The sequence below is a fragment of the Coturnix japonica genome, unplaced genomic scaffold (genome assembly GCF_054131305.1).
Source record: "Coturnix japonica strain WE unplaced genomic scaffold, WE-NBRP24 Scf045, whole genome shotgun sequence".
NCBI lineage: Eukaryota > Metazoa > Chordata > Aves > Galliformes > Phasianidae > Coturnix > Coturnix japonica.
In genome coordinates, this window is record NW_028188948.1 from 124,124 (window position 1) to 144,558 (window position 20,435).

The 20,435-nt window shown below is 38.5% G+C and overlaps 1 protein-coding gene across 1 annotated transcript; it reads left to right on the forward strand.

Moving 5' to 3' along the window:
* Positions 1-1,449: 1,449 nt before the first annotated feature.
* Positions 1,450-20,059, forward strand: LOC146752406 (kinesin-like protein KIF20B). Its single transcript, XM_085531869.1, has 18 exons — positions 1,450-1,712; positions 2,357-2,626; positions 3,263-3,529; positions 4,158-4,424; positions 6,181-6,429; positions 6,925-6,986; positions 7,190-7,309; positions 8,529-8,724; positions 11,175-12,378; positions 12,819-12,957; positions 13,687-13,809; positions 14,209-14,370; positions 15,321-15,485; positions 16,120-16,239; positions 17,748-17,948; positions 18,387-18,467; positions 19,196-19,322; positions 19,860-20,059. The coding sequence occupies exons 1-18, from the start codon at positions 1,463-1,465 to the stop codon at positions 20,030-20,032; spliced, it is 4,176 nt and encodes a 1,391-aa protein (XP_085387995.1). The 5' UTR covers positions 1,450-1,462; the 3' UTR covers positions 20,033-20,059.
* The last annotated feature ends 376 nt before the right edge of the window (positions 20,060-20,435 follow it).

Below are 20,435 nucleotides of genomic sequence, written 5' to 3' on the forward strand. Positions count from 1 at the left end.
GGTGGCCTCTTCCATGTCCTATTTCACCTCAGATTTCTCTTCTTGGGGTTGATTTCTGCCATTCTCTCCTGCTAAATTTATAAACGTATAATGTTCACTGAGAAGATTACACAAAGATCATCTAGTCCTACCATTCTACCACATCCCAGTATGATTTATAGTAACAGTGGTAACAGTTCACCTTGTTTCCCCACAGCCTGCAATGTAGAAGTAACGAAGCACCTGCAGGATGTGGAAATTGAAGAAGAGAGCTCTGCTGTCTTCTCCTGCGAGCTGTCCCATGATGACGAGGACGTGGAATGGTTCCTGAATGGCAACCTCCTTTACACCAACAATTACAATGACATCAAGAACGTTGGCAATTGCTGCACACTGACAATGAAGCAGGTTAAGCCTGAGGATGCTGGCACAGTGACAGTGAAGTCAGACAAGGTGTCAGAAAGCGCACCTGAAGGTGATAGGTGGGTCTGATCACACCCCTCCTGGATGTAAGAGATGCTAAGGAGCTCCAGTTCATTCTATTGTGCAGCAGTCCTGCTTCTAAAGCTGACCTCTCTGGGGTGACAAATCATCAGAGGCTTTCTTCCAGTGGAAGGTTCCATTGCAGCAGATATCAAGGAAGGAGGATGGTTTTGGTGTCCTGCCAAAGCATTCCATTGCTTTTTATCATCATTTTATTTAGCACAAGGAGAGTTACAAGAGCAGTTTCTTTTACTGCTTCAGTAACATGCAGTGTCAATGCTGTTGTCTCCAAGGATTTATGACTGAAGGAGAGATCATTCAATGTGTGTTTTGCCTCTGGGATGACTAATGACCAGGCTGTGAGCAACCTGATCTAGCTGTGAATGTCCCTTTTTATTGCAGGGGATCTGGGCTAGATGGCCTTTAAGGGTCTCCTCCAATTCTAAGGGTACTGTGATTCTGATCTGCTCTCCCCAGCAATTAAGCTCTTTTACTCTATGCGCTCAGAGTTTGAAGGATTTCCTCTTTCTCCTTTCTTTTGCATTTGGTGGAAGTTTTTTCCCCAGTATAAACATCTGATGTGTGAAATAGAAGATAGATAAAAGGAGTCAATAAAACGGGAAAATCAAAATTGTTCAGCAGCTAATCCTCTTAATCCTGTGGCCTGCTGTATGAGCTCTGCTCCATGTGAGGGCAATGCCAGCTCTCCAGCTTTAGAAGAGCTGCATCCCAATTACTTCATATGATATCAGTCCCACCCACCGGCAATGCAGGCTGTCCCTCCTGTTCCCTGTATTCTCCTACTGATTAGTTCAGAATTCCATAAAGTGCATTCAGTCAACAGACATGAAACCACTTTAGGTTCTATATTGATGTCATCAGTACTGGTAAAGATTTATTTATCCCTCTTTAAAAATCTGAAAGCAACTGGAAATGTCTCAACTTCTGTATCACATTGTTCTGTTTTGCCTTTTTAACTGCAGAGAACCCTGCTGTCTTCATGAAGTCCTTGGATGATGTTTTTGGTGAGGAGCGGGGTGTGATTAAATTGGAATGCGAAGTCTCTAAAGAGAAGGTCAAACCAGTGTGGAAGAAGGACGGTGTTGTGCTCACTTCTGGCAACAAGTATGAGCTGGTACAGTCTGGGAAGACCCTATGTCCCCTTATCCATGACCTTGAGAAGTCAGATGCAGGTTTCTATACCTGTGATATTGGCACTGATGTTGCCAAATCAAAGGTCGGCATTCAGGGTAAGTACTGTGGAAAGTAAAGGAGTGCTAAAAGCACATTCAGTATGGTCACTATGTCTTACACCTATTCCCCCACGAGCCTTAATAGTTTCTACAATAGAAGTGTATTACTGCAATTTAGCACAGTGATGTCTGGAAAATTCCCATTGCTTTTGATGTAAATGTATCTCATTTTGCCATGAAAATCACCAAACATGTCAAGAATGTCCTGGAAATATTTCCTTTCTAAACATCCCTAAAATGGAGAAATGGTTTGAACACCAGTAGGGGTAGGATGGTAACAAATTAGCTAATAGAAACAGTTAATTTCTTGTCATAGGCAAAACCCTTTTTCTCACCCAGCTTCCTAGAGTTGTCCTCTCTGTTAGGTTGTTCCCTCTGTAGCTCATTGAATCTTCATTCTGCTCCATGGACTGAGCTGCTCTAATTGTAGTTCTTCCAGAGCAAAGACAAGAGATTTACGTCTCTTTTTTTTTATAGCTTTCTGGTAATTCTGAGTGGAGAATGTCTTAGAGAATACATCAGTAAGGAACACAGCCATGTTCTGCAAATCCTGAGTTAAAACACCAGTACTGCTACTCATGTCAGTCACAAATGCCTTTTCTCCATATAAACCTCATACTAACCTATCTCTTACCTTCCAGAGCTGAATAGTGGCATTACCAAATGGCTGAAAAACACTGAAATCCAGGAGGGAGAAGATTGTACTTTTGAATGCATTCTGTCCCATGAAAGCATTGATGAGTTCAAGTGGACACTGACTGGAAGCAGAGTGGAAAGTGGTGGGCGATTTAAAGCTTCTAACGTGAGTCGGAAATATACTCACATTATCAAAAGTGTGACTCCTACGGACACTGAGGAAGTCGTTTTTACTGCCCGTGGTCTAACCTCCAAAGCCTCTCTGTCTGTGAAAGGTAATGAGATGGGAGAGATTCTGAGGCCTGATTCCTTCAACTGTCTTCTGATAAGATTGTCGTGAGAGCTAACTCATAATATGGTTAAAGTGAATAGCAACCTTCTACTTGAACCTCAAAGCACTGAGAATTTCTCTTAAAAATAAGTAAAAGGAGGAAACATTTTACACAAATGTGAGAACTACCCAAAGCACTGGGGTAGTGTTGGAAATGGGCATCTCACTACAGCTTGTTCCATTAACAGTAAATCAGGAATGATCTGTTGAGGGAACTGTGGGAGCAAATATCCTCTAAGTATAAGCTGAAGGGATGGCCTTCACATCATCTAGCTGTACAACAAATTCCTATCTAGAGCATGTGCATCTGAGAGCATCATCCGAGGCTCCCAGTGTGATGAGTGGAGAGAAGAAAGAGGCAGTTTTCAGACATGGTTCATCATCCTCAATTGGGTAGATTTAAGAGAGAATAAATGCTGCCTGGAATTCTATTGTCTGTACTTTGCAGATTACTGCTGGCTGTAGGATGGCGTCTGTTGCAAGTGCCTCTCTAACTTATCTCCAGCATGTAGATGTATGTATTTTGAGAGAGGCATCCTACCCTAAGTGTATGTTACTCAAAAAGCTTGTTTTCTTCCAGGAAAACCTACTGAGGTTTCAAAACAGCTGGAGGATAAGACAGCAGCAGCAGGGCAGGACATCAGCCTGAGCTGTGAGCTGTCAAAACCGGATTTGAACATCAGGTGGTACAAGGATGGCAAAGCAATCAGAAAAAGCCAGAAGTACGACTTGCAGCAGGAGGGAACTGGGGCCATTCTGATCATCCATGACTCTACTGCCAAGGACAGTGGGGAGTACCGCTGTGAGACAGAGGACTCCATAACAAAAGCCAGGGTCACTGTGCAAGGTGAGTTGAAAAGCACACTGGGGATGGCATGTAGAGAAGTCGAGGTAAATATCTGCAGCATGTGGGTGATGTTTTTCTCTTCTGTTTCCTTGAGCAGGATCAATTCTTAGTTTTCAGAAAATATGATGGATTAAAATCTTTTCCTTAAAATAATCTGGAAACTGAATGATTCTCCAGTGTGATGTGGATCTGGGCAGCCTGATCTGGTGGTTGGTGACCCCTTGGAGGGGGTTTGAAACTAGATGCTCTTTGAGGTCCTTTTCTACTCAGGCCACTCTATGATTCTGTGATCATTCTATGATTCTATGATCTTGGGTGTTAGTGAGCCAAGAAAAGATGGCAATCTGAATTAGTCTATATTGAATATGTGTAATCAAAACTATATGCAGTTTATCAGATGAGATCCTAACAGCGCATGTATAATGGTATTGAACTTTCCAGATATCTACTGGAATTATCAAACCTATGTAAATGGGTGGACTCTGTGGTCTTCTTAGACTCTTTGCATCTCTATGTGATATTCTGAAATGAGGGCAAAGGAGATTCAGGACACCTCTGTATGCTTGGGACTTGTTGGGGTAACAAATCCCTTTGTCCTACACCCTCATCCTTTTTTTTTTCCTTCCAGAAAAACCTAATTACTTTATCAAGGAACTTTCAGATGTGAAAATTGAAGAAAGTGGAAGTGCACTTTTTACATGTCAGAGCGAGAAAGCTGCATCCTTCGTCATATGGAGGAAAGGCATTGCTGAGCTCAGGCCTGGCAGGAAATACAAGAGGGCACAGAAAGGACGAGACCTGCAGCTGAGCATAAAAAATCTGGAGAAAAGTGACAGTGACGTGTACACCTGTGACATTGGTGATGCCCAGTCCAGAGCCAAGCTGGTTGTACAAGGTATGTGTGAGAGCCATATGACTGCGCATCCTGTTTCTCCACTACCAAGACATTATCCTGGTAGAATTTGTACATTTATGGCAGGTCTTTGGGGCTGCAGCTGTCTGGCCTGAATAGCGGTTCACAAGCCATGCACAGAGCAAGCTGCACAGAAAGGCAGCTACCGACCAGAGCAGTGCCACTGAGAACTTTATGTATCATTTAAAAACCAAAAATGCTGATGTACGGTGAGGCTGGTGACCCAGAAATCAGTGTGAACTTTCTATCTCTGACCTTTCTGAGTTAAAAATAGTCCTCCAGAGTTCTAGGCAAAAATTCCCTTATGCTGCATTCTGGGTAGTTGTCACGGTTTAAACAAAAATCTACCTGTGTCCGTGACAGGGGGGCCACAGGCAAGCGAGGTGCTAGAAGGAGCTGAACCTCTGTCCCAACTACTTCAGAAGCAGCCCAAACCCCCTCGTACACGGCTAAGATCTCCTTCTCAGTTGGAGTGTAGCACTCCTCAGACCCTTATATGCTCGACTCCAAAGTCCCGGGGGTTGGCCTTGGGTTTCTCCTAAAGCTCTTTGCCACAAACTCCAAGTGGGACCTTTCTCTCCAGCAGCAGTGTAGAGGATGTTCTTTACATCCTGTCCTGTCCGTACTGGCCCCAAGGCCACGGCACGGGCTATCTCTTGTTTTCTTTGCTCAAAAGCCTGCTGCTGCTCAGGACCCCATGAGAAATTATTCTTCTTCCGTGTTACCTGATAGAGGGGGCTCACTATGTGGCTGTAGTTTGGGACATGCATTCTCCAGAAGCCCACTACTCCCAGAAAAGATTGGGTCTCTGTCTTGTTGGTGGGCGGAGACATAGCAGTGATTTTGTCAATCACATCTGCTGGGATGTGTCGATGCCCATCTTGCCATTTTACACCTAAGAACTGGATTTCCTGGGCAGACCCCTTCACCTTGCTGCGCTTAATGGCAAAACCAGCTTGCAAAAGAATTAGGATTATCTGTTTTCTTTTCTTGAAAATCTCTGCTGCTGTATGGCCCCACACGACAATATCATCAATATACTGCAAGTGTTCGGGAGCAGTAAAATTATTCATGCTTTATATGATGTTATGATGTGGAATACTGATAGCAAAATTACAAAATTATTAAACCATGACACCCTGGTATTTTTCTTTTTTTTTTTCTTAAATATTTTCCTTTTTACTATTTAAATGTTATGGGCACATCTTAAAGAAACACAAGGCTGTTTACAAAGAAGTGCATGCTGTGTTGCTGTATGATGAGCAAGATACATCTATTCTTCATCTAGCAGGAATAGTTGCTGAGCCTTAAGAACAGTTTCAGAAAGCTTTGGGAATTTGGGCGTTTTCCTTGTTTCTGCAACACAAAATGAAAATTTACGCTGTATACAAAGAAAAGGGGAGTCCGAACTTGTACGTTAAATTTGAAGGAGAACAATCTGGGGTAATATTTTAAAAAAAAAAAAAAAAAAAAAAAAAAAGGGAGCGCGGTCATCAAATACTATAAAATATATTAGCTGTTACTAGAATGCCACTTATCTTCCCCCCATACGAATCACTGTCATGTTGTATGTGAATTTGTGAGGTGGGTTTTGAAGCTGAAATTAAAAACTTCTTGTATGGCTGTCTTCATAGTGGCTATCCAGACTATCTGAAGAAATAACAGCTATTATGTAGTCAGCTATTCACCAGTTTTAACTGATTATAAATTACGTTTCAGGGTGGAGAACATAGCATAGTGCCTGACACCTGTGTTGATCCTGAGGGCATTCTTGATTCTGTGCATTATGATGTCATGGATATTAAAGAGCAAGCTGAGGCAGCACATAGTTCCATTGTATCCCTGGGGGACCCGAAGGAAGATACTGGCTGGTTTGAAAAGCAGCTGGAGAAAACTAACTTTGAACTGATGGAGACCAAAGAAGAGCTAACAGAGAAAAACACCAAACTACTTAAAACTGAAGAAGAGCTAATGCAGAAGAACAAAGGTGAGTTATGCGATGTGAAAGGTAGAAGACAGAAATAGTTCATTAATATAAAATAGAAATAACCAGTTTGAGTAGGAATTAGAGGAGATGTTCTACCTTTGGAACCATAGCCTGTAGATAAGTGATAGTTTGTTCCTTGTGTATATTCAGGTTCAGCAATTCCACGGTTTTTGGTTATTTCTTTTCTTTTTTCCTCCCTCTCCTTTAAACTGCAACTAGCAGCTTTACGCTTTCGTAAGTATGGGGTTAAATGTCTATATCTTGATTTTTACTTTTATATTGTAATCTCTACTCTTCTTTATGTCTTGTTGATGCAATGTTTTCGTTCCAAGAAATATAGAAAACTTTTGAATCACTCCCAATAAGTGAAGACCACATGCAAATTAATTAATCTGTTCAAAAGCTACCTAAACATTAGAATATCTGGAAAAATTGATTACTTAATAAACTATCTATTGGCTACTTATGTAATACAACCTTTTCTGTGTGTTACAGACTTTGAAATGCAGATGATTAAATTGGATGAGTCTGTTGAGCAACTTAAAGAAGCAACTGAGGTAACTTTATCAAGAAGATGTTGTGTAAAATTGTTTTAATACCAACTTGTGGTAGCTTAAAATGCTATTCCAGTAGGCTCCATTAATAGATTTCTTACCGAGCTTAGCTTAACTGAATTTGCCTTTAATGCATTGTGTAATTCAGCTACTTAACACTCCATTAGAATCTGATGACTGAATTTTTTTTATTTTTTATTTCTAAGAAAATGAATGCACAAAATGAAAGGGTTCGAGAGCTAATGGACATCGTGGTGCAGAAAGATGACATTATTACAGAGCTACAAGACTTAAAATCTCATTTAGAGGAAAAAGTAAAAGATTATGTGAGTTTTACACATCTCCATATCCTTATACAAAAAAAGAAAAACACTAATTCTATGCTTGTAATCAACACATTTTTGGAAAACTGATTTTCTGTATGTAGCTGGTACTCGCTTGAAATTGTAAACAATTCAAATTTATCTGAAGGTAGTTGTTGTTAACACAAACAACAAAAATATCAGCGTGTTCCACTAACTCCTGCCTCACACTCCTACATCAGAGGAAGAGCAACAGTAAAAGTATGTTGAGTAGAGTTGGAAGTACGAGTATGAATGGTCAGGATATCTCCACGATCTATGCAGTCCATAAAACTTTATCCTGACTAATGTACCGCGAGCTAGTGAATATGTGAAGACTAGCTTGATTAAGTATGTGTGCATACCACTTCTGGTGGTTTTTGTTCATTTTTTGATGTTTGGTAGCCTGAAGTAGCTCTGAAAACATTTATAGTTAATTCTGTCACTCAGATCTCTAACCTTGTAAGCTTAGCAACTTGACCCTTCTTAGTCTTTGACTGTCTGCATCACTGCAACTTAGTACTTCCATGGTATTAAAGCTGACTGTGATGAGTAGTCATGTCCTCACCTATTACTTCTTCCAAGAACAAGGCTCCAACTCTATCTGTGAGATTGTGTGGCCTGAACACTTCTGAGGCTTTTCTTTTCATAAGTTACTAAAGATGAATAATCAGTCCTTGGCAGTGCCAGCATGGCTTAACAATCGTCATCTTGTAAGTAAGGAAGCTTCACTTGTGGTCAAGGACACAATCTAAAATATGCGTGACAGAGCTGACTAAGCTTTAAGGTTGGATTATATCTGTCACGATGAAAGTGATTTTAGCAGCTTAGCAGAAGTGTGATGTGATGAACTTGTATGAGAGCTGACCATTTGCTCTTTGACCATGTTTGTAATTTTGTTGACTTCTTGGAAACAGGAAATTCTTTGATAAACTGGTAAACTCTTGATTGTGTGCAAGTCTTTTACTTTGTAACCTGCTAGGCTCTTGCTTTCCCTTGTATACTCTACCGAGTATTGCACTTGTCATTATCTGAAGGTGTACTTGTTCTGTCTGCTATTGAGATTTGTAACTGATGTCTATAGAGTCACCGGGTAAATATTTTAGCTGTATGGTTTTGTGTAAATATTTGCCTACAGAAGATTACTGAGACTTAAGTGCTCCTTTTGTTAAGCTTCAATGTAACTGATCTTATATCAATACAGGAAAAGACTACCTACCATTTAACTACCATTAAAGCAGAACCGGCAGAAGAGAACACTAATAAAGGAACTGAAAGCAGCCAATTTTCAGTGCTTTCAGTTAAAGCACTGAAACAAGATAAAACTGAGTTGGAAGTGGGAAGAAAGCGCAGTACTGATGAAGATAAGCCTACTGTGGAAGAGCCACCTCCAAAGAAAGGTACAGTTTCTTCCATCGTTGAACAGGGTGTCTTCCAAAACAATAAATTGCTTCCTATTCCGGATAGGAAGCAAAAGGCTGTGAAGCACGTTACCTTATGGTATAAGGAGAAAAGCCACTGTGTTAAACTGTAAATAGAAGTAACTGTTATGTAAATATCCCTTTTTCAGAAGGTCCTATGCTGTTCATTTTTGAATGTTATTCAATTAAAAGTTTTTTGCACTATTTTTTTCCTTTTTGCTGCTTTTTCCTCATCTGTTGATGCACTTTCAGATTTGGTAATAGTTTTAAAGCAGTTTCTTTAGGATTGTTTCAACTGCTGTTGCTGATCTTCTGAGTAGCATCAGCTGCTCAAGTGCTTTTTTTTGTTTGTTTGTTTTGTTTTTCCTGAAGCAACTATCAAAATTGTTGAAGACCTGCTAATTGCTCGCTCATGGGCAATATTTGAGCAAAATGGTTTGGATAAGCTCTGATGCATTTAACTTCACTTCTGGGCACAGCTGAGCATCAGTGTTCCTAGAATTACGGAAGGCATATACAATGTAGAAGGGAAACTCTAAAACTTAGCTGTAGTCCCTTCCTTTATTGTATTCCTCTTGCAAAATATGTGCAAGGGAGAAAGTCAAGGCCTTCTTTGGATAAGATGCTGTTCTTGGATGATTTGTCCCTGCTGCCTTTATTTGGCATAAATATTGAATCCTAATGTGACCACTGAATGGCATCACATATAAGCATCTTACCAGAGACTGAGGGAGGGATGTGGACTCCTCCATACTCCAAATAGTAGTGGGTTTGTTCTAATCATATGACCAAAGCTCTCATTTAAAAATTAATGACAGCAATGCTCCACATAGGAATTAAAATGGGTAGCTGATAGTCACAATGTCAGCATGAAGTTTTCGGTTAAGAAGTACTGAGTATTCAATCATTTTAAAATTTTCTTCTATTTGTGAGTATTAATAGCGTCCAATTTCAAAAAACTCTTAATATATATTCTTTAGCTATGTTAAATATACACAGTAGAACAATGAGCACAGGTATGTTGTGCTGGTTCTTTTGTAGAATTAGTTATATAAGTAGCACGAGCAAAAGTGTTTTAGGAGATGCTAGGTTATCTCAGCTTAAAGTTCAGGGTATTTACACCATTCTCTGTGCTTTTAGGTCTTGTTTCCTATGCTCTGTAATAATGCTTTTTCCCTACTTCCTGTGTAAGGAGCTTCTAGACTGAACATTACACATCTTCTCCCTAGTCTTATTTATCTTGCTTTAGTGCTTGCTTGTTGTTTTCAGCATAAAGTGTTTAGATTACTTATAAATCATATTCCCCTCACTAGTGTTGCTGGGAGCAGCAGTCAAAACCCAAAACCTGGTTTGGGGTGGAATATGCCACTGCTGTTTCTTCAGTATGACTTTTAAATCAGTTGAGGGCTGTATATAAAACTCCTTAGATGAGTTAAGAGGCTGTTTCCATGCAGTACATGTGAATCTGTATGTAATGCAGGCTGCACGTGGGCGCTATAAAATTCTCCATTTCTGTAGTTGTAGTAATAAAAGGACTGTACAAGAATCACCATTGAATATATTGTTGTGGTGACCCAATCCCTAGTAAGTCTTGACTTATATTTATTTTTTTTAATACTTAAAGTATGCATATTATGGAATGGACATAACTGGATTCTAAAGCAATGATGAAATACAGCAGAAGTCGCTTTTGATAGAAAGAAAATGCTTGTGATTTTAGCTAATTGCTCACCAGTTAAAGAAAAAAACAGCCCCAAGAAAATGGAATATTTATGGAAACTTGAATCTGCAAATTTGTACAACTTTATGAGTGAACTTTATATGCAAAAGAGTAAGTGTGGACAGAAGTAGGAATCCTCATATTTTGTTTAGAGATGAACTGAATAAGAGAGACAGATATCAACACTTAAGTGATCAACTTGTCCAGGGTTTTATCTTTCTTTTGAAAGTAAGAGGACTGTGAGTTGGAATGAAATTTCTTAGAGAACTGTTTATCTACCATTTAGATGTAGATGGAGTGATTCCTGGCTGCCTTATAGGGATTGCTGAAGCATGGGAGATAGAAAGAATATAGCTGTGAATTATCTATCTCGTTCCCATGTTTCTTAAATCTAATTAGATTTTCTACTGGTGTGGAGTTGAAGGTTTGAGTAGTGCCATGGTAAACGTGTTCTTCCAGCCTGAAAACCTTTTGCTCTTAATTCTGTATAGAAATCTGAGGCACCTGATTACGTGTTCAGAGGACTTTAATTCCTTCACTAGTATCAAATACTATGTGATGTGAGGGTATGGCTTGCATATTACGACAGTGTTTCACTTAGAAGTTGCTACTTGGTGTTGTGAACTGCTATGTAATAATTATTTTAATCAATCTGAGCTACATTCCTTTTCCCCTTTTTTTTTGGTTTGTTTGTTTGTTTGTTTTACAGTAGTTGTAAATGAGAGAAAGAAAAAGAACACTGTAGAGCAAAGGACAATTGAACACATGAAACAAAAGTGCTCCGCGTACCGAAAGGAAGTACTAGCACTGAGGGAAAGAACTGAAATCTTGGAACATCATTTAACTGTGCTTGAAGAACAATGCAGAAGAGAAAAAAATAAAAAAGAAGATTTCAGTAAGCAGGTAACAAGCCTGCGTATTCAGCTTTCTTTTTCTGAAGAAACAGCTGATGTCCTCCGTGAACAAATTCTGCAGGGTCAAGCTGACTATCGGGAAATTGCTTCTGAACTGGATGAACAGAAATCTATAAATATGACACTAGAAGACAAAAATGCCCAACTAACTAACAACATAGAAGTTGCCAAAGAATATATAATTGATAAAGTGTCACAAGTAAAAGAAATGCGGACCAAATTAGATGAATTATACAAATGTCACTTAGAGTTTCACGCCATCGGTACTGACTTTGTCAGTGTAAAGGATTCCTCAGACTCTGAAAAAGATGAGCCAGGGACATCTCAAATTAGTTCTGCATGCATTCAGTCACAGACTTCTTCCATCTCAGATCTTGTGCAGGACCTCTCCTTTAACTATAGTCTTGAAAGGATTTGGGAAGTATGCAGAAGTATTGTTGATGTTTCCTCACAAAAATGTCAGCACATCAAAGCACTGCTTCAAGACAATGAAAACCTAAAGGCGGGACTGAATAATGCTGAAAATCATAATCGTCAACTTGTAATGAAGCTATGTGAGATTACAACTCACACTAGTCAGGAAGATGATCTTGTGAATCAGTTACATGAGCAAATAGAAAAGAAAACTCAGGAGTTTGAAGAAAAGACTGCAGAAGATCAGAGAGTGATTGCACAATTTCAGGAGGAAGTTGCCAACTGTGAGGTAAAAATAAGAGAGCTTGAATATCGCCTGGAGGCTTCCAAGACAATGGAAGACAATGTGTCAAAACTCAATGAATTACTTAAAGAAAAAGAATCTATTATTGTTAATCTGGTGACAGTTACAGCAACTCTGCAGGAGAAGTCTGCAAATGCAGACAAAAAGGTTGAAGAGTTAAGTAGCAAAAAAGCAAATCTGATTCAAGAAGTTATGCAGCTGAAAAACAGCTTGGAGCAGATGAAACATTCTCTTCGGGAAAAGGAAAAGAGTGAAATGGAGAAAGTGCAACGTATAGAATCGTAAGTAACCACTGAGTTAACTTAGAGCCCTTTGAGAATGAACTAGAGTTAAAAATAGTTAATGGGAACATCCCTTCGACTTAATGCATTTGCATGCTTATCAATGGCCAAACTACTACTTTAGGATGCTTTGGTATGCTACTTGAGTTCCAAGGGAAAACAGGAGTGTGCAAGGAAATAAAGAATAATATGGGGATTTCTGGTGGTTTTGTTGTCCATCCCTCAGAATAGCATCTGAATAATTTATTGCTTCAGAATCTGATTATGAGAAGCAAGCTGAAATTCAAAAGTAATTGTTTAAATCTTGTCACTGGTCTAGATAGATTTAAGAGTCTATTTACAAATAGAAACCAACAGGCAGGGCATGGATTAAGCTGTAATTGCTGTTTCCATGAGATGTGTAACAGTAATGTTCTTTGTCTCTTTATTTTTAACATAAGGCTAGAAAATATTCTTTCTGAGAGTTCTGCCCTTGTACTGAATTTGAAAAAAGATTTGCAGAGGAAAGAAGAAGAGTATGCAGATCTAAAAGGCAAACATTCTGATGCCGAGAAACAAATTCAGCAACTACAAAGCGAGGTTTGTAGTCAACTGAGATATTTTTTTCTGTAAGATTATGCTTGGCTTTCTGCTGTTAAAACTTCTCAAACTTTAACTATGAAGCTGGAAATTTCACACTAGTGTGGCTAGCAGCAAATCTTAGGTAAAGTTGCCATTGAAGCTCTAGAGGGGACCAGAAGTTAAAACATGGTTTCGCATAGATAATGAACAGAGGAAAGTAAAGTTGGTTAGTAGTCTGGAATAAGGTTTGTGAAGAGAATAGCTAATCTGCCTCTGGAGGGGACTTGTTATTATCTCTAAGTTACTGGTGACTTGCCATTGGTATCCGTGGTAACTCCAAAGCCTAAAACCTAAGTCTTGTGAAAAAACGCTGATAACTGGGAAGAAGAATGCTATTTACTTGAAGAGAAATAGACTAATTTCCAGAGGCTCTTTAATATAAGCATGTATATTTTTTTTCTTCAATTTCAGCTTCAGTGATGTTAATAGTTAAAATTTAATTATTAAACAAGTAGATATTTTAAAACCCATTTTGCAGGATCTTAGTCTGAAAGTTTATTGGGTGTGCTTGGGGTGGAAAATTGAAGCTTAAAAATGAATTCATGTCTTCCTTGGTAACCTTGCACTTGCTGTCGTTTTCCTACTCAGCACTTGTTTGTGAATTCCTCTTTATTTAACAAAGAAGTATTTGGCCAGGTTGGATTACAGAAGTCTTTTAATGAACCGTGAGCTGTGCTTACATTACAGGTGTCCACGATGCGTTCTGTGGAGGAATCCCTCAGGAACAAGATGGAAGAACTTGAAAGGATTAATAACCAGTTTAAGGATGAGCTGGATTATAAAGACTATACTATCCAACAACTTAAACAGGTATTTTTCTTGCATCATTCATTTAATAAAAATTAAGAGCACCTTTTCCAAGCAACAGGAAAAAGGTCAAAAAAAAAAAAAAAAATTGGAGCGAAATGAAAGTGGCCAACTGAAATTAGCGGTAGACCATGAAAGATATTCAAATAATTAGTCACTACAGAGCACTGGCAGATTGCTTTAAATACAATAATCTGCATAGTAAATACATATATAATACATGCATATAACCTGATCTTGTTGAGTGACATCACGATATGTTAATTGAAATGTCTTACCATAAACTCTTTTTATCAGCTTGAATCCTTATTTACGCTATATGAAAAACTTATTAATTCTAGTCTGTCTTAAAGATTCTGCTTGTTTCTACTGTGTATGCTTTTCTTTCAACATGAAATATAGGAGCTGGAGGAAAAGGACCATAATCTTCAAAAGTGGCATGAGGAGAGAGATCAGTTTGTTGAAGCTTTGGAAGAACAGCTCAAAACTTTGGCGTCTAATGCCATACAAAAAGAGACAGAAATAGCAGAACTGAGACAATCTGCCTTAAAGGATTCAAGCAAGGTCAGCTCTCCTTTCCTCCTACCTGATTAGCTACCCATAAATTCTGTAAGACTCCTGTACCTGCTCTTTGTATTCTGGGTGTGCTTCTGTTCTTGAACACTGTCGTATTGACATCATGTGCAACTAACCAAAAAAAGCACCAGCTTTTATTTTTGTTCTTCAGAAACAGAATTTCTGTTAATTACTAAAATTTCAGTTTTTTCAGTAGTTCAGATAAGCAGATGTCAGTTTGATGCTTATGATCCTACAATCAGACTGGACATCTGTAGCTTTTTCTGATAATTCACAGCATTTCCGGATCCCAAGCTAGGCTCAATACTCAGACAGTAGTTCTGTCTCAGGTTTCTTACTTTCTTTGCTTTCTCTGAGGTAGTATCTACAATGGCATGAAAAGACAGAAGGGGACGTGGAGAGAGATTAAGGGAAGCATCAAAAAGCAGAGGGGGGATGATCTCTGGAAGTTGCATTTCTTATTTCAACATCCAGCTTTTAATCAGGATAGCCAATCTAAGCCGTAGCATAGAATTTCAGAAGCTAAACAGAAGACTAAATGAGTTGTGCTCTTTTGAGAATGTTTGGATTCACTTTCTCTGAGAAGAAAGATGTTCTCATAGCAAAACTTCCCCTACAACTGCCGACTTTCTCACAGTACTGAAGATTTGGGAACAAATAAAAGCTCGGGTTATTATATCTTAAGGGAGATGAAGGCTGAAGCACATAAGTAAAATAGAAGAATCAAAATATATTGTATTACAACTTCCCAGGCAATTCTGTGACTACTGCACTTGTAACAGTGACCGTACAAATCCGTGAAATGTTACTGTTCTTGAATAGTTAAGTGTTCTAGCCTGCAATTCTAAAACTGATGCTACTAAGTAATTGCAATACTGCTTGTGTGTGTTAATTCCTTTTGCCAATCCCACAACTCAGCAGTTTTTACTGTTTATTAGGATAATGCAACTGTGATAGAAGTGTTAAGAAAAGAACTGGCTGACAAAGATGAGTTTATAAAGGAATTAAAACAACGCATTAACCACAGTAGCCCTCAGTGTTTGCCAGAAATACCTTTACTTGAAGAAAGACAAAGTAGAAGGAATGACTCTGTAAATGAAAAGGTATGATTATATTTAGAGAAAGTCAGTACTTAACATCTTGTTAACCCCTTTTTGTTCTTCTGTTTTCCTAGGAGATACTGGAGCTGGAATCATTTTTCTTAGCATATAGTCCTTTAACTACATATTCAGTGATGAGTACGTGTTGGTTCTTTTTGTCTTCCACTCAAACATGAGCTCTCATCTTCTCAAAAATATTTTATTTACTAGAACACCATCTCTCTGTGTACATTATGGAACTTTTCCATGCAGTTTTCCATGTATTCGTATGTGGATGCTGAAGATTAGGCAGAGGTTTAGCCTTTGGTGTTCTAACATAGCAGCTGTGAGCGTGCAGAGTATGGGGGGAATGGATGACAAAACGACCAGCGTTACAGATTTTGTCCCTAAATAATGTCTCGCTTTCTCTCTTTTGGAGGCAGAATACTGCCTGAGACTGTTAGTGAGACCCAGTAGGGTATATCTGAAGATCACACAATGAATAGATGTTACTACCTTCCCACACTTGTGCTGTGTTTCAGCTTACGTGTTCATGTGGCGTCTGAGCTTGAGGTTTTACACTGTAACTTCAGAAAACTCAAGATATTTTGGAGGTCTAATGCATAGCCTAATCTTTACTCCTTTTAAATATTTACAGCCTAGGAAACAACAAAGCAAAACTAAAACTGGAGAAAGTATTCCATTAAGATGCAAAGCTGAAGACAATTATTTGTCACCTCCATGTACTAGGAGCCTCACTTCATTAAATGAATCTGAGGTTAGTATGAAACTTCAGATCTGAAAATGTTGTGATTGTATTGCTTTTGATAAGGAATGAGTAGGAAAAGATCTCATGTTCTCTAAACAATTCCCAAGTTTTAATTTATTTATCCCTTTCAAGGTGATCAGATCACCTGTTTTTATAGCCTTTGATAGGAATAAAAGCTGTTGAAACAATTGTGTGATGAATTTTTGTCAGGTGCTGTTGAAAACTCTCCTCATGTTAATGCTTATGAAGTGGCTCATGATTAGATAAGTTACTTGGAAAAAATTCATGGAGCCACTGAAACGGGCACAGCAAATTGAACTTATTTTCTTCCTCTGCAGGATTTCTGGATATTGTTTTGTTAGCAGATGATGTTAATCATTCCTATATAAGTTTTTAATTGCTAACTTTCATAAGATAGCAGTTACATATATTTTAAAAACAAAGTATTTATTAACCAACTTAATTCTTGGAAATACAGTGGGTGGTGATACTCCATTCAGATTCTTAGCAGAGCCTGATAAAGTGGCTCTGACTACTTTTTGTCTTTCTACAATCTTTGGTAACTTTTTGAGAGGAAGAAGACTCCCCTCAGGGGGTCGGAACAGTGTAAGTAGTAAAAGCTGCTAGTCTGTGTTTGGGACACTGGAGTTTGCTAGTTACTAGCAGCAGTAGAAGCAGCCATCTACCATTTTCTGATGTCCCCAGCAGCCTGTCTTCCATGTGTTCAACCAGCATCTGAACTCATTTTTGATATGCTAGCTGAATTCCTGCCATAGAGAAGGAGGAGTCCAGGTGATCTCAGTTCTGACTTTGTTGTTCCTGTTGAAAAAAACAGGATTGGGTGGATTGTGGACAGTAAGTGCTGCTGGGGAAATGCATACTGACATTTCCCTGTCACTTAGCTGTGCATTTGCTGCCATTTGACCATGAGCAGGTACATGATAGCCTTCAGCTTAAGTACGGTGTCATTGCTTGAATGCCTGTATTCTCTCCAGGGAAAAGATAGCAATGGAGTTCTTTAATGACTTGTACTGGGCTTGCACCTTGCCAGCTGGACCTTACTTATGTAAATAACATCTCTAGTGTAGAAGAGGAAGGGCAAATTCCCTAAGATTAAGCTGGAAGTTAATCGAACACTTGAATCAAATGCTCCTGTTCCTGCCCAGTTCTGACACAGCAGAGTTGAGATGAAGAAAATCGTGTCAGTTCTACCACCACTCTCTATTTAAAAAAAGTGTAGTTGTCTGTGCCCTTGAGAAAAAATGACTTGTAAAGTATCAGGCTTAGTTTAACATGGAGAACTTTTTTTGTGATCATAGATTGGAAATAATTTTAAATGTAACAAGTTCTAGGAAAGAAGGGTAAAACTCTGCTGTAACTGAAATAGACTCCTTCTGTTACAAGTGTTCTTACAGCAGGAAAATTGAATGCTTACCTATCCTTTTCCAGATGCTTTATAGCTTTTTAATCTCATGGCTACCTTAACACTTGCACTTAAAATTCTTCTGTGCTATCAGGAGCATTTGGAAACTGTCCTCGACTCTTCTGGAGTGTCCGCAGAAAATGGCAAAACTAGTCGGTTCCCAAAGCCGGAGCTGGAAATCCCACTGACACCTCTGCAACCTGATAAGATGGAGATAAAGCAGCACGGCAGCATGATACCTTTAGGAGTGAAAATGCCTAAGGCAAAAAAGAAAAGAAGTGATGACATGGATGAGGTATGACCTAGACCCAACAGAAAACAAAATATCTGATGCCTTTTTACCATTCTCATTTAAGCATTAAAAAAATGCTATTTCTACCTCAGTAAAGTAGTTGAAGAATTTAATCAATGAACTGCTTTAATGAACAAAACTAATAGCCAAGCTCAGTGATAATGGTTTAAGAGAAGGGAATTTCTCTTAACTCCATTGTGTATTTTCTTTGAAACCTGTAGACATAAATCAGCTTTTTAGACATCATGAGATGTCTAATACTGATATCTTAATGTCCTGTTTTTATAATTGAATGCTTATTTATTATTTGATTTACAGTGGAATAGTTACCACTAGCAGATACTTCCCTACTATTAGCAAAAGTGTTTAAAGTGTTCACTTTTGTGACATCAATTGTTCTTTCCAAAAGAATCATGGCTGAAACTTGTCTTATTTTCCCAGGATTTTGTGAAAAGTGAGAACACGAAAAATACAAAATGTGTCATGGCTTTTAATTCACCCTCTGCAAGTGACGAGAAAATGGTTGGTTTTTGTTCTAGTTTTGAAGCTAGCTTGGGACTTCCTGTAATTGTGTGGTCACACGAAAGAAGCAGTGTCTTATCCTTATGTGTATACCTGAATGGGAATCTTACATGCTTATGAGCTCTTCCTATTAAATTCCATAAGCTAACCAAAGGGCAAGTCAGTCTGTCCCCAGAGCGTGTCATGGCTGTACTGTGTAATGATTTGGAGGGAAGGATATTGCACATTGAATAGTTGAGAAGAGAAGCTTTAGTGTATTATCGTGTGCTTTTGTAAGTGAAGCCCTTGTATTAAACTAAGGTTCATATCATTAATATGCATGGCAGTTATTAAAAACAGATGTTCACATGTGATAGCAGTATCCTTGGCATGGTCAGAGTATGAGTAGTAGATTTTTCCCATCTGTTGTCTTCTGTTTTGTATGTTTGTTTGTTTTATGTAATTAGAACAGCTTATGTAAGAAACAACTCCACCGCTTGGGAGCTATTTTTAAAGAAACTACTGCCTTATTAAGAAACTTTAAGAAACGTATGCCTTGAAATAGCTGAGATTTTGACAACTCCCTAAAGGGTATAAAATTGTCTGCATTACTTGCCGTTGTGGTATCATCAGCATAATGAACAGAGGTGTCAGTAGTAAAGCTCAAAATGTCAACTTAAAATAACGTTGAACTAAAATGAAGTTTAAACAATGCTCTTGTTTCACATGTTCACATCTCTGTTGAACAGAAATCCGGAAAAGACTACTTCCTGAGAAAGCGAGTACATGCTTCAAGACTGACTAAAAAGAAGGATGAAACACTGCAAAAAGTTGGAGATTTTATTCAAAGCTCTCCTTCTATTATACACTCTAAAGGTTGGTGTAGAATAAGTTTTATTCCATGTTTTCTAGACATTGTAGAATGGCTTGTTTCTGCTGTAGGCTATTAATGTATGTGTTCTTAGACTTGTCTGCCATGTTAAGTTGTCCTTTGATTTATGAAGTAAATGCATTCATTCGTCTCTTCAGAGATTCATTATTACATTTGTGAAAACCTACAAGTATACAGAGAAAGTTGGTTCTGTCTTGTGCTTCTGTCAGCTCGAAAGTTAGGCCTGTTGTTTAACTCCTGCTGAAGTTTCTGACTTCCAACGACTTCTGAGCCATGATTGTCTTTCATACTCCATTTTAATGCGTGCTTTAAGCTGCCATACCTGAAGCTATAAACAGTTTCAGCTATAGAAGCAATAAAGAACCTCGATGAACAAATACAATTTCTGAGTATTTTCACTTAAATTTTACGTGTCATTTATAAACCAAGTTTGTTACGAAGCTTTTTTTGCATTCAGTGATTTAAAGACTCACAAAACCAGTAAGTTGATTGGTTTATGTATCAAAACAAATTTCTTCTAGCCAAGAAGCTGATGTCAGCAGTAAGTTCTCCTAAATCAAACGAACCTGAAAGTCTCGAAGAAGGAGAGACCAAGCCAAAACGATGCAAAAGGAAGCTGTATTCCACTGTCGTTTCTGGCCCTCTAGATATACCTGCTTCTTCGGTAAGCGATTATACTGTAGTCTTGGCTTAAAATAAACTACTAAGGAGTCCAAACAGACTGGAGGTTTCATCTATTTGCAGGAGGAGGTTGAAAGTACTGAGGTATTTCTTTATTCTACCAAGTCATTCTTGTTGGTCTTCCTGCTGTTCTGTTTTAGTTTGTCCTCAAAGATCTCTGTGTTTGGCTGGCTTACAGTTTACTAAGTAGGTGATGTAGCAATCACGGAGATGTCTTCTAATTTGGAATCATAGATAATTTCAGTGTGTCGAAGTGGGATTATTCTACTACACGCTTTTCTAGAGCACAACTTAGACAGCTTTTTAGGTATGCTTAAACTATGATCTCCTGTCTAAGCCAACTTGCAAGGATCTGATGTGCCAGTTTCATGACTCTGTCAGCAGCTATTGTGCTAAGAACATTCTTGCTCTGTTGG